The sequence below is a fragment of the Geotrypetes seraphini genome, chromosome 3 (assembly GCF_902459505.1).
Source record: "Geotrypetes seraphini chromosome 3, aGeoSer1.1, whole genome shotgun sequence".
Classification (NCBI taxonomy): Eukaryota; Metazoa; Chordata; class Amphibia; order Gymnophiona; family Dermophiidae; genus Geotrypetes; species Geotrypetes seraphini.
This window is the reverse complement of record NC_047086.1, coordinates 120,463,230-120,478,153: the sequence shown is the minus strand read 5'-3', so window position 1 is coordinate 120,478,153 and position 14,924 is coordinate 120,463,230. Positions and strand designations below refer to the sequence as shown.

Sequence of the window (14,924 nt, the reverse complement as noted above, 5' to 3'; positions counted from 1 at the left end):
CAAGAAAGCATTCAACATTTAATTATAGCAAGCTAGCTGAGCATATGAACATATGCTGCTAGCTCAAACTAGCACTTTAACTGACATCAAATTGCAATTATCAGAGAATCAAGTCTTTTGATTATTTCTACTAATTTACTGAGCACGTAAAATTAATGAATCTCAAACAATTAAATTCTGCACTATTGTTTTAGGGTGAAGAAATTAAAACAGGGCTTGTGTGAGGCGGAAGGGGAGAGAGAAACTGAACAAAGTATCCATTTCTCTCTTTATTGTTCTTTCTTTTGGGCTGCCTCTTCGATTTTTGTTGCAGAAATATTTTTTGCTATTGTAAAATAAGAATATAAAAACATAAGAATAGCCTTACCAATGTTCCGTCAAGTCGAGTAGCCTGTTCTCATGGTGGCCAATCCAGGCCACTAGTACCTGGCCAAAACCCTAAGAGTAGCAACATTCCATGCTTCCGATCCAGGGCAATCAGTGGCTTCCTCCATATCTTTCTCAGTAATGGACTATGGACTTTTCCTCCAGGAAATTATCCAAACCCTTCTTAAAACCAGTTACGCTATCTGATCTTACCACAACCTCTGGCAACGCGTTCCAAAGCTTACTGTTCTTTGAGTGAAAAAAAAATATTTCCTCCTATTGATTTTAAAAGTAACTTCAAGTGTCCCACGCTAGCATGAGCAGCAGTTTGGAGTTGCTGCTCAAGCCAGTGAAGAACTGAAGGTACGGGGGGGAAGGAAATGAAGGTACCTGCACGACGGGGGAGGGTGGGAAGGAAGAGAAGTAGGAAGGAGCGGGGGGTCAATGAGGAGGAAGGGTGCTGGTGCCCCCACCAAGACCACTCCCCCCATTCCTATGGCACTGGTTCAATCTCTAGAACAGGGCTGCCCAAGTCCGGTCCTCGAGATCTACTGGCAGGCCAGGTTTTCAGGCTATCCACAGTGAACATGCATGAGAGAGATTTGCATACCAAGAAGGCAGTGCAGGCAAATCTCTCTCATGCATATTTATTGAGGATATCCTGAAAACCTGGCCTGCCAGTAGATCTCGAGGACCGGACTTGGGCTGCCCTGCTCTAGCAACTGACCTCAACTGCTCCTTCATCCAAAGACACCGGAAGACTTTTGTCTTCCAAAGCCCCGAGAAGGAATGCTGCGCCCCCCCATCAACTGGCTTGGCTAAGATAACCTCTTTGGTCCTCAGACACCAGTTCTGAGTCATGGAGACATTTTGCAGCAGTCAGGACTTAGGGATCCTTTTACTAAGCTGCGTTAGGGCTGTAATGCGTGGAATAGCGTGTTCTAAATTGCCATCCGCGCTAGACCTTAACGCCAGCATTGAGCTGGCGTTAGTTCTAGCCATGTAGCGCAGGTTTAGCGTGCGCTAAAACCGCTAACGCAGCTTAGTAAAAGGAGCCCTAAGAGTCAAGATCTCAGATGCCTTGATCTGCTTCCCCTCTATGGTGCACCCCACATGTTCAACACCAGGGGCAAAGAAAACAAAGCTTGAAATCTTTTTGCTGCACTAGAGCCTGGGGAGCCTTGGACTCTGACGGGTAAGTTTGAGCCTAGCTCTTGCGCTTAGCCATTGTTATTCTTGCAGAGGTTCCAGATGCAGAGACACAGCTCAAGAATCATGCTGCCTAAACTTAATGTCATCTTGGTTTCTGCCTCTCTCTATAATCATTTTCGTTGCTATTTACTTATTATACGGTACTTTAATCCTGGTTTTGTTTTGTTCTTTTTTTCTGTTCAGTGACAGGTGAAGGTCAGGTTGAAGTGACATTTGAAATTGAAGAAAGGATCCCCTTACCTACAGCAGGTGTGTTCTGACCTATAAATAAACAACCTGGCTTCTACACCAGCCTAGACTTCCAATTGTTAGTTCCCATTTTATTAGTCTGTCCTTATGTTTGGATTGTAATAATTTTCAGAAGGCTTAAGATGTTACTCATTGAATAACACCATAATGTGCCATTTGAGGAAATGGTATACATTCGATAGTATTCTTCCTCAAATATAATAATAATAATAATAACTTTATTCTTATATACCGCCAACAATCTTGCGACTTCTAGGCGGTTTACAATAAAGAGAAGTGGTTTACAATAAAGAGAAACTGTAAATACAATAAAGAGAAACTACATACAGCGAATTAAAGGGTATAGTATATAGTTATCATGATCTACAAATGATGATCAAAGTGTTTTCTAATAGGTATGTGGATGCTAATTTATAACAGAGAACCTAAAAAAAAAATGACAACTGACGTTCTGTTTTTATTATATTGGATAAATCAACCTAAAGTGGCCACATGACTTTATAAAATAGACTACTACGCTGACCTTCATTAGTGCATGAATTCTCTTGCACAGATTTACACTTGCTCCAAAGGAGATCTAAATATTTTCATGTGTTCTATGGAAGTAATTTTATCACCAAACACCTATGTTAAATGGTCTTTTTTATTCTTATTTTATAAAGGTAACATGGTTGGTCTATATACAGTACCTTTAAAAATAGTCTTTCAGGAGAAGACCTATGATGCTCAAATTCAAATACACAAATTGATACAAGCTTCAAAGCTGGTGCAACTTTGTGCATAAATTCTATGCATGTAGTTGTAAATTTTATAAAATATGTAGGTACTGTACATTACAATTTCACTCCTGATCTGCCCAAGTTATGTCCCTGGGAAAGTCTATGTGTGTAATAAAATTTTGCATAAAAATAGGAATCTATATATATAAAATCGGAGGTATGTGTGTATGTATGTGTGTGTGTATGTGCTGCGATCACGCAAAAACGGCTTGACCGATTTGAACGAAACTTGGTATGCAGATCCCTCACTACCTGGGGTGATATGTTCTGGGGGTCTCGCGGCCCACCTGCACACGTGGGTGGAGCTACAAATAGAAAATCAGATTTCACCCATTCATGTCAATGGAAAAAATGTAAAAAGCTGCCAACGCAAAAACGGCTTGCCCGATTTGAACGAAACTTGGTATGCAGATCCCTCACTACCTGGGGTGATATGTTCTGGGGGTCTCGCGGCCCACCTGCACACGTGCGCAGAGCTACAAACAGAAAATCAGATTTCACCCATTCATGTCAATGGAAAAAATGTAAAAAGCTGCCAACGCAAAAACGGCTTGCCCGATTTGAACGAAACTTGGTATGCAGATCCTTCACTACCTGGGGTGATATGTTCTTGGGGTCACGCGGCCCACCTGCACACGTGGGCGGAGCTACAAACAGAAAATCAGATTTCACCCATTCATGTCAATGGAAAAAATGTAAAAAGCTGCCAACGCAAAAACGGCTTGCCCGATTTGAACGAAACTTGGTATGCAGATCCCTCACTACCTGGGGTGATATGTTCTGGGGGTCTCGCGGCCCACCTGCACACATGGGCGGAGCTACAAACAGAAAATCTGATTTCACCCATTCATGTCAATGGAAAAAATGTAAAAAGCTGCCATTCTCACAGTAATTCCAACTATAAAACACTTTCTATGACACTATAACCACTAGGGACATCGTTACTATTCTACCACGGACACCATACATATAGAGTTTGTATGTTCTAACTGTGTTTGTAACTGTTTCCTTCATGCACCCCAGTTCATAATGTTATTACATTACATGAGTACTCACATATGCTGAACTAGGAACACAGGTTCCATTCTGAACCGGGAAAAACCTGCATGGAGTTTCTTTTCAACCTGAGTTTCCACATATTTAGTTGTTTAAATCAATACTGAAACTTTTGTTCGGGACAGGGACAAGGTGAAACCGTATTTATCCCGCGGATACCACTTATTCCAACACATCTTCCTTTTCAGTTTAAGAGATTGCAAATTCCAGTGAGACTTGCATTCTCTATCACAATCAACAAATCGCATGGACAGACTATTACATACTGTGGAGTGGATATAAGATCCCCCTGTTTTTCCCATGAACAACTCTATGTTGCTTGCTCAAGGGTGGGTTCACCCAAGAATTTATATGTTCTTGCTCCTGGAGGTGAAATTAAAAATGTTGTTTATAATCAAGTTTTGTGTTAGTTGTATTGTATTCATTTTGTCAAATATTTCACATTATAATTTGAATATTGTACTTTTTATAAAGCTGTAAAAAAATAATTTCATTCACCACTATAAAGTATCTTTATTTGAATCCATTTACAGTGTTATTGCTATAATTAAATACCCGTGCAACGCCGGGCCATCAGCTAGTACTTTTATATGTGTATACCCCCCATATAATATTACATGAGCCCTTTTTCTTATGTGAAATGTGCTTTACATTACTTCTAGAAAACTACAAAAGGCAGAAATAGTCAAAGGGTTCAGAGAGTAGCCGCTCAAGGTAAATCACCTGTACACACAACACAAAACATGCGTAAATTTAATAAGAATAAAGTGTTTTGCGTTGTGTGTACAGGTGATTTACCTTGAGCAGCTACTCTCTGAACCCTTTGACTATTTCTGCCTTTTGTAGTTTTCTAGTTTAGGTAAGTGGCAGTGTTTTCCGGAGTTTTGTTCCGTGCTTGTTTAGTCTTACATTACTTCTGGCAGAATTCTGAGCGTGCGAGTTAGTGGTTCACATGACAGTCAGGTCTAAGCTGGCACAGGAGAAGGAAGCGATGTGATGTGCTTAAGGGAGTAAGGAATTCTGCACAAATTGTGAACCTTCAGAATTCCGCCAGGAGTATTTACATGTGGAAAATGATTTTATAAAATTACTCTTCCTGGGGTTATTTCTTTAAAGATCACAAAAATGTAGGTGTTGGGATGATGTGCTCTAAGCAGGAATTAGATAACTGCAGTTCCAGGTGGAACTGCCTTCAGAGAATACTAGCTTAAATCTTTAGTTTTGCATCTAATTTTAAGTGCAAGCACTTCCACCATTCAAATGGCTGGTGTAAATGTTTGTGATTAAAGTTGGTAGTAAGGTGCATAATTGCTAGCATTCCATAACCCAAGTCAAACTCTTTGGTATACCCCTGACCCTAAACAATCAAAAACTACCTCCTCCAGAAAAAGGGAGACCTCATTAAATATATAAACTGATAGTCACCGTATATGTTTAACACAAGCGATGAATAATTTATGACCTTTTTTTTTTTTTTTTTTTTAAGTTCAATAAGTTTTTATTAAGATTGTATTTCATAACATAAAATAATACAGACTAATCCTTTATATTATTAATCCCCTGGTTTGGGGCATTGCTTTCTGATATGATATGTATCAATATGCGTATGGATGTAATTTATGACCTTTTGATGTGACTCACTATTGGTCCATTCAAAACATTTCATTATAAACAAAATCCCAATAATATAAAGTAACTTATCTTGATGTTAATTACTGGCAAAAAGTTATTCAGTATCACAATGCTGGATGCCAAATTCCACAATAGAATCTCTAAAACACCTCTAGTCCTTGCTTTGAAATCTTCAACCGGAACACTGGAAACAGATAATATGCTCAAATAACAATGAAGCCATTAATCTCAGTCACAAACTACAAATTATTACTAAATACGTCTCCATCATGCTAAGAAATATTGAATGCTACCCATTGTTATCCATTGTTATCGTGCCACTAAGATAAGTGGTTTTTCCATGTATTTTTGACAAGCTTTATAAAATTTTGTTATAGCATTCTTTATTTATGATAAATTTGCTATTTTGCACAGAATTGCCAATTTGCACAGAATTTTCAGTTAGTCACTGTGCCACTAAGATAATGGTTTTTCCATGAATTTTTTGATAAGCCTTATGAAATTTTGCTATAGCACTCTTTATTACGATAAAATTGCTACTTTGCACAGAAATGCCATTTTGTACAGAATTTTCATATCAACTTCATTTATTATAAAATTACAAAATTTATTGAAAAAAAATTTAAGCACATAATGAATTATTGCATTTATACCAAAGGGACGGAGGCGGACCAATGATTGAAACCGCAACATTGCATTTGTCAAATAGCCATCGGCTGTTATGAGATGCAGCAATATGGTCTGAGGTTTTGCCTTTTTCCATAAAGGATCTATCAGTGCAATTTAATTGATACATTTAAATTTAGTTTTATTCCACTTTTGTTGTGTATTTGACATTTTGGCTGTAGAATTATTGCTTTTTTGTTTTGTTACAAATCAATTTAAGGACATAGTCTGCAAAAAAGAAAGTGTTCAGCTTTCTCTTTGCCATAAGAGATAGAATGAGGTAAATCTAGTAGTGAATGAATGAATCTTTGGCTTTGCAGCCCTACTTTTCATAAGAAAGAGATACTAGAACTCCATACAGAGCTGTGGGAGCAGGTAGTTGAAACCATTATCCTTCCTTCCATCCAATCCCCATTCCTTCCAGTCTCTTCAACTGCTTTCCACTCTTATTTGATTTTATTGATAAACTGCTTTGATTGTTCCATTGAAAGGCAGTATATCAAGCACTAATAAATCAAACTAACTAAACAAATACAACTATTACTGGCTCTGTCTGTCTCGTATGACATAGAATTATCTGTTCACGTTACTGAAAAGAGGAATGCCTGTTCATGATTTTGTTCTGTTCCAGCTCCCTTGTCACCACCTTCTGTTCCGTTGAAATGGTCTCTTCCTGAAGCATGGGAAGGTATCAAACAGGGCTGGGGTGGATATAACCACACTGTACCATCTGCAGGAGATGATATCATAGTCTTACCAAGTAAGTGAAAAGATCTATTTTGAAATTCTATTAAACAATTCTACTAAACTCTACTGGATTCTAAATTCTAGAATTCTAAATTCTGGAACTACAGTAAATTTATCCTTTATCTAGTAACTAATCATTCTCTTAAGAAAAAGAGAATAATCACAATTAGTCAAGAGTTGATCTGAGTTTTTAATACAAACTACAGCTTTTCATTCTATTAATAAAATCATCTACTTGGAGGTCTAGGCCTACAGGACATCCATCCTTTAAGACACCTAACTTTATACCCCATTTTCGATCAAAGAAGCATCCAAATCCAGACCATTTGGACATGGGAGGGCCAGAATTGTGATGGACTGGCCATACAGACATGCCAACAGAGCAGTGAGACACCTTAGAGGGCACTGCTGTGAATGCCAGAAGTACATCTCACCATATATCCATTATAATTTATGCTGATCCAACAAAACTCCTCCAAAACCTACCTGACCAACCTGTCTACCACCTCAATAGCCCTCATGGCTACAGGTGGCACCTAGAGTAGGGTTTGATGGGTTTTAGTGGGCTCATGCTTTCCACCATAAATGTAATGGTTAGAGTGGCTTATGGGCCTGGGTCCTTCTCTCTATGGTTCACTAACCCATCCACCAGGTTACTTAGGACACCTGTGTGATGTTCTAGTAGTCTTTCCCATACCAAGTGCTGTTGTTCTAAAGTCAGGCAGTGGCATATCAAGGGCGGGATAGGGGTGGGGTGTACTGCCCCGGGTGCAGGCCCTAGGGGGGTGGACAGCCGACCGAGTCCAGAACCTTATGCCCTACCCTTTAACGGGACCTGTACCTCAGTGCGGCTGCTGTACTTATTCTGGAGCAGAGTCGGCAGCCGCGCTGAAGTGCTGGAAGGTCCCGTGATGACTGCGGCTGCCAGCTATGCTCTGAAAGATGTACGTGATGTCAGAGGGGGTGGACTGGCAGCCACAGTCATCACAGGAACTTTTCACAACTCCTTGCGTCTGCCGGTCCACCCCCTCTGACATCATGTACTTTTTCGGGAGCAGAGCCAGCAGTCGCAGTCATCGTGGAATCTTGCTGGTTTGGAGGGAGAGAGAAAGGAACATAGAAGGATGGTGGAGGGAGAGAGAAAGGAGCATAGAAGGGTGATAGAGGGAGAAAGGGGGTCAGGGTGGTATGGAAGAGTGGTGAAGGGAGAGAAAGGGGGCAGGGTGGTATGGAAAGGTGGTAGAGGGAGAGAAAGGGAGCAGGGTGGTGGAGGGAGAGAAAGGGGGTAGGTGCTGATGCTATTAGTGTGCAGAGAACGGGGAGAGAAACATAAGGGGGAAGGATACTGGATGTAATTGGGTTGGAGGGAAAGGTAGATGGCAGATGCTGATGGAAGTGGGGGGAAGGGAGAAGAGAGAGTGAAATGCCAGACCATGGGGGTGTGGAAGAGGGAAGGGAAGAAGAGGAGAGGAGAGAGATGCCAGACCATTGGAGGAGGAAAGGGAAGAAGATGGACACCAGACAAATGGGGGTGAAGGGACAGATGGAAGGGGGAGGCATACAGTTTCTGGAAGGGGCATAGAAGGAGAGAAGATGCCATATAGAAGGGGCAGAAAGAGGGTAGACAGTGGATTAAAGGAAGAGAGTGACAAGAAGATGAGGAAAGCAGAAACTAGAGAAGACAAGGTAGAAAAAAAATTTATATTTATTTATTTTTTTGCTTTAGGGGAAATGCATCACTGTTTCTGTGGTTTTGCATTGTATGCAGAGTCCAGCTTCTTGGTGGTTCAATTTAACCTTTGCAGAGCGTTTTTTTTAGCACCGACCGTGGTGGTAACAGCTCTGATACTCAGAATTCTATGAACATCTGAGCTGTTACCACCGTGGATAAAACCACACTACAGTTTTATAAAAGGGGGAGGGGTTAGTTTGTGATTACATATTCCATACTAGGTGATGTTTCTGTGTTCTATGTGTTCGAAAAAAATGGTTTTCTATTAGCAGGATTGATTTGTACTAGTCTAGCTTGCTTAGTTTTACAGTGGGTGTATTGATGTACTGCTCACTGCATGATGTAAGATGCCTTTTCCTAGGTACTGTGTGGATTGTTACTAAAAATCATGTTTTTCAAACAAATGGGGGTGTCAAAAAATTATAGGCTCCGGGTGTCACATATGCTAGGTACGCCACTGGAGATAGGTATATACTCTTTCATTCAGATCTTCAAGGGGTGGGAGGAGGTCAGTGCACCAGGGGTCTTACATTTTGACTATTCTTTCTTGATTGAGATATTGACCTTAATTTATCCACTTCATAAATGTTATTATTATGAAATTTCAAATTACATGTTGATTCTCTTATGAATGATTCTGTAGCTCAAAACTTTTTGGAAGTTTTATATTCTCTTGGTTGGGAACAAATAGTAGATAGACCTACACATGATAAGGGTCATATTTTGGAACTGGTTTTCTGGGATAACAACACATTGTCATCAGTGATTAAAAACTGTACAATTTATTCAGTGCCCTGATCTTACCACTGTATGATTGATATTTCTATTTTTTTGAAAGTAAATTCTTCAATTATAGCTCAAGAGAAAACCTGTTCATATCGTAATTCGTATAAGTTGTCCAAATTAAAAGAGAAGATTGATAGTAAAATTGTTAATATTGTATACTGTGTTGTTTGCACTGCTGATGAGAAGTAGAATATTTTGTCACTAGACTCCTTAAATACTGAGACACCAAACCAAAAGCACAGTTGATTCCTTGGTTTACAGCTGAGCTTAGTGAATTAAAATGTAAATTTAGGAGAGTAGAGAGAGAAAGGAGAAAATATCCCTCTAGACTTACACTAGAGCAGTATAATTTGCTGTTGTTATAATATAAAACATCATTTCCATTGCTAAGAAGGATTTCCTTAACAAGTTGTTTGCTTTGAATAACTACATCAACAGATTTCATATCCCTCAGCCCTTTCTTCTATCTCTGGAGGAGGCCAATAACTACCAAATACAAATTGTAGTTTAAATATTAAAGCATTGGAAGTTCTTGGTGATCTACTAACTGATAGAATACTAATCAAGAATCTCCTTGAGCCATGGATGGAACCCATTTTTATTAACTTTATGACATCAGTTCATTCATTATTAAACATACTTAGTACATCTTCCAATTACAATACAATTACTTCATCAAGATCCAATGATAAATTACATACTCCAGCAATGTTCTTTTGGTTAGTTTTGATCAAATGAATTCATGTCAATCTTATTTCATTAATAATTTTCCCTAGCAACAATATAATGACTTAGTTATCATGCACTATTTAGTTTCACTCTTGTCAGCATTTACATTTAGACTATCTGAGATCATTATTTATTTCAATGCATTGGACATCTTGTAACAATGTGCTAGCTCAGGGCACAGTGTCCTGTTTCCTGTTCTAGGACTTAGGCACTTCCTCTATTCTGTTACTGGAACAGGATGCAGCTAAGTCAAAGCCTTTAAGCAATCACCTTAGTAGAAATGAAAGCATTTCTAAATCATTCAGCTTCATCTTTATTTATATATATTGGTGTCTTTCTTCAGTTATTCCAGGCAAGGGGCATCTCACACATATTGGGTTATGAGCCCCACCCACCCCTCTTATATCCTGCTTAATACTATTATTCACATCAAATTCAATAGAGTCAGTTCCCTCAGAATAAGGAATTCTTTACAATGGTGAATAAACTAATTAAACGTGATGACAATATATTTAGTTCTTCCAAACTTAGCAATGATGACTTTGCACAAGGATTTCTTCAAAAGGTAAGGACTATCACAGAATGAAGCTTTCTGACAGAATCTGAGTGTCCTTTTACAACATGTGATTCTTGATCTAATTTTCAGCTAGTCACTGTTGACCAAGTTAAAAAGCTAGTAACTAGAGTTAATTAGAAAATGAGTAAATTATATATCCTATATCATTCTGTGTTGAAAGCTTTAGGTGATACTGTGATCAGTGCCTTTGTATGCATGATTAATCTTTCTCTGTCAACTGGAAAATTACCTGCTCAATTGAAGATTGCTAGTGTGAAACCTGGTTTGAAAAATTTATCACTAGATCAGTCAATGTTTGGCAATTTTTGGCCTGTCTCATCTTTATTGCATCTAGCTAAGTTAATAGAGAATGTAGTTTATGAACAGTTATCAGATTTTTTTTATATCCTTGAATGTAATCTTAGATGACTACCAATTTGGATTTGGGCAGCATCATGATACTGAAACCTTGTTAATCTCTAGTTTTGATTTAGTGAGGAAAGATTTGACAAGGGTACGAGATATTGGTTAGTATCTTTGAATATGTCAGCTGTCTTTGATACCATTAATCATACCATACTGTCTGTCAGCAATGTTATTTAATATTTTTTTGTTGCCACTGTGTTAGTTATTAGGTTGTTTGGAGTTGCATTATCATCTAAATGCTGATGACATAACATAAACATAACATACATAAAAATGCACTTTTATACTACAAAACTGTTAAGTTCTATATGGTTCACAAAAGATAAAGGATCTACAAAATACATGGAATAAACAAAACATATCTAACTTCCAAAATCTTTAATAAAAATATTTTTAAAGTATGTCTAAATTGGTGATAGGTGCTGGAGGATGCAATTAAATGATTCACATCCTTGTCCCAAGAAGCTGCTTGAAAGGACAAAAGACGCTGTTGAAATCTCTTGGATTTACAACCCTTAACAGATGGAAACGCAAATAGCGCATGAGATTTCCTAGAATGTTTTGAGGTAGTGAATAGAAATGAATTCAAAAGATATTCAGGTATTAAACCAGTGTATGTCTTAAAGCAGATACATCCAAATTTAAACTTGACCCAAGCCTCCACTGGTAACCAATGCAACTGTCTGTAAAAAGGTGTGACATGGAGGTCCTTTTATCAAGCCGCGTTAGCGGGGTTAGCGCGCCGGAAATTTCATCACGCGCTAACCCCCACGGCCAGCGAAACAACTAATTCCTGCGTTAGCAGCTAGCGCAGCAGGCGGTTTAACGCGCTTTAAACCCCTACCGCAGCTTGATAAAAGGACCCCATGGTCATACTTCTTTAGATTGTAGATTAAAAGAACAGCCGCATTCTGTATGATATGCAATCTTTGGAGATTATTCTGAATTCCGGTGAGATGAACAATATTACAGTAATCAAGTTTACTCAACACCGTGGATTGCACAAGAAGTCCAAAGGAGTTTATATCAAAATAAGCTCTGATAGTTATAATTTCCAGAGCATATAAAAACCCTTATGAACCATCGAATCAACTTGATTTTTCCGAATCAACCTGATTTTTCAAGGTTAAATTATTCCTATTCACCACTCTATGGAACAAAGGTTTGAATTACTCAATTTGGGGGTCATTCTACCGGCACCTATGTTAATTAAGAAATGCCTTTTAAAATGGCAAAAAATGTTAAAGCACCTATTGCCGCCTAAAATATCTGTACCGGAATTGCACCTCTGTAGACACTTTAGGCCACCAGTGGATGTGGCTAACACCGGAAGTGGCATTAGGTAGCCTAAAACTCCTATGTAGGTGAAATTCACAACAAAGATAGGTACCGGAAATGTAGGCTGGAAGACCCTATCCTGGAGGTGTGGTTCTGTATACAGCGTCATCGCATGACTGACATGCGATCGGTGCCACTTTTCAGGCAACCATCAATTCTAGCACTGTATAGAGAATCTGAGCCGCTGTGCTTAGCCAAGGTAGATGAATGGATGTTGGCAAATAAGCTCAAATTGAACATTGCAAAAAATCAAATTATATTTCTTTCACCGTATCCCTCATATATTTCCCCTAAAATCACATTTGCAGATATTTAGGGCCCAGTTGTGACACAAATTTGAAACTTGGGAGTAAAGACTGACTCCAATTTTTAAAATGAGGTGACTCCAATTTGACAATGAGGTGTCAAATACAAAAAGTGATGAGTCAGGTATTTTGTAGACTACATACATTGCATAGATTAAGAGAATATCTGGCAGAGGATAACTTCAAGAAAATTATTCAAAGTTTAGTGTGTCCTTATTTTGACTACTGTAATGAGTTACTTTTAGGAATATAAAAAAAAACTTAGGGCTCCTTTTACTAAGGTGTGCTAGTGTTTTTAGCGTGCGCTAACCACGCACTAAATGAAAAATACTAACGCAAGCTCTATGGAGGCATTACCGTTTAGCGCATGCGGTATTGAAGCGAGCTAAAACCACTAGCGCACCTTAGTGAGAGCACTACAGGTGGCCCAAAATGCAAAACAGCCAGGGTAATTTTTGATATGAACATAAGTCTCTGCTTTTAAAACGTTTACACTGGCTGCCAATCACTTTGCTGGTGGAGGACCCTGGAGGAGTGCGCGGATGTCGACGCAATGATTTTACACGCATGCATGATGTCATCACATCAACGTCTGCGCATGGGCAGAGGCCCTCCAGCCGTGACCCTGAACCTGTCACTTTGCTGGTGGAGGACCCTGGAGGAGAGATATCAGCGAGGAGGAGAATCATCAAAGCTGGCTGACTGCCTACAGGACTTGCCTCTCACTGTGAGAGGCACATCTTGTAAGCAATCAGCTGGCACCAGCACCTCTCCTCCTTGCCAGCATCTCGTGGTACACAATTTGCGATACACTGGGTTAAAGCATCAAACTCTTCCACATTTTTGATACTTTTTGCTCCTTTAAATCACCCCTTTTTGGTGAAAAGCAGCACCACAGTCAAACTATAGAACATGATCGATACTTCCTGAAACCCCAAATTAAAATATATATATATTTCAGGATTTCCAGTATGACATATTTTTGTATTTATGACACAAGTCATTGGGAGAAATGAAAACATGTTATAATTCTGGGCAATGGAATGCTGTTTTGAAGCATAAAGATATGATATCACATAGCCTCTGGCAGGTTTTTTTTTAGGGATAGAATCCATTCTGCTGTTCATTTTCTGTGTTTCTTTGAACTTTCTCTGTTTGAAGAGATGAATACTAAAGCAGTCTATCTCACATAATAGTGCTTCTGTTAAACCTGATTTCCACTGAATGGCATGCTATGACATTTTATATAGAATTGGGACTGATCAAAGGCATTAGAAGTCAGTGCTGGATTCATTAATAGGGGTCTCAAAGTTGTATACTTAGACCAGATTCAGAAAATGGCATCCAAATTTGAGCACAGGAGAAAACTGGTACAGAACTATTTTTTTTTTTTTTTTTTCAATTTTCTATACTGCTCTCACAGGGAAGCTCAGAATGGTTTACAGGAGTCTATTCAAGTACTCAAGCATTTTTCTCCGATGTCCTGGTGGGCTCACAATCTATCTAATGTACCTGGGGCAATGGGGGGATTAAGGCCCAAATTCTGTAACCAGCGCCTAAAGTTAGGCATCTATTTCAGAGCCACCCAACTAGATAGGCACCTATCTAAATTGAATAACAAGCTCAATTAAGCTTTTTAATCAGCACTGATTGAAACCCAGGTGCCTATCATGAAAGCATGATTCTGTAACAAGGCGCCTCTAAAAATTTAGGCGGCCTTCAAAAAAATAGGCGCTATGCATGTTAAGCATGGGCGTGGCTACATGTTAGGCGCCTTCTTACAGAATCACTGCTCTTAAGCATGCTTAAGCGCTTGCATGGGTGCCTAACTTTTAGTTGTGCCTAGAGCTGGCCTATTTAATGGGCGCCTCCAAAATAGGTGCTGTTCAGCGTGATTCACTAAACAGCACCCAATTTTACTGAATCGCGTTGAACAGTGCCTATATAGGCACATAACTTTTGGGCACCTCTTATAGAATTTGTCCTTAAGTGACTTACCCAGGGTCACAAGGAGCAGCATGGGTTTGAACTAGAGAATGACACGGTAGCTGTTCCCCTCGGCTAGCCGTGGGTAACCTGCTGAAACAGTGGGGGGGGGGAGGTGGTGTGGTGAATGGCATTGTCCCTGGAATTAAGGGAGGCAACGTGCGCGGTCACCCTCCCTCCTTCCTACCTACCAGCTAAATCTATCTATCTCCCTCCCTCCCCCTTACCTTCATAGCACATTTTAAGCTGACAGAGTAACTTGTTCAAATGACTGGAACCTGCGGGCAGTTGCGTGCGTCTATGGGCAGAAGCTTCTCCTCTGACACAATTTCCGGTTGCGTCAGAGGAAAAGCTTCTGC

General features: G+C 39.4%; 1 protein-coding gene across 13 annotated transcripts in view; it reads left to right on the top strand.

Annotated features, from left to right (window-relative positions):
* The window catches only part of PKHD1 (PKHD1 ciliary IPT domain containing fibrocystin/polyductin), an 800,857-nt gene that overhangs the window by 542,374 nt on the left and 243,559 nt on the right, over positions 1 to 14,924 (top strand). For 12 of the 13 annotated variants that reach the window (XR_004538726.1, XR_004538727.1, XM_033936724.1 and 9 more), the window contains 2 exons: positions 1,762 to 1,827; positions 6,592 to 6,720. Coding sequence is in view for 11 of the 13 variants with exons in the window: in XM_033936724.1 (XP_033792615.1) it covers positions 1,762 to 1,827; positions 6,592 to 6,720 (195 nt within the window). In the remaining 2 variants the exon portion in view is untranslated. The remainder of the gene's footprint in view (positions 1 to 1,761; positions 1,828 to 6,591; positions 6,721 to 14,924) is intronic. The other variant, XM_033936718.1, reaches the window with a different exon arrangement.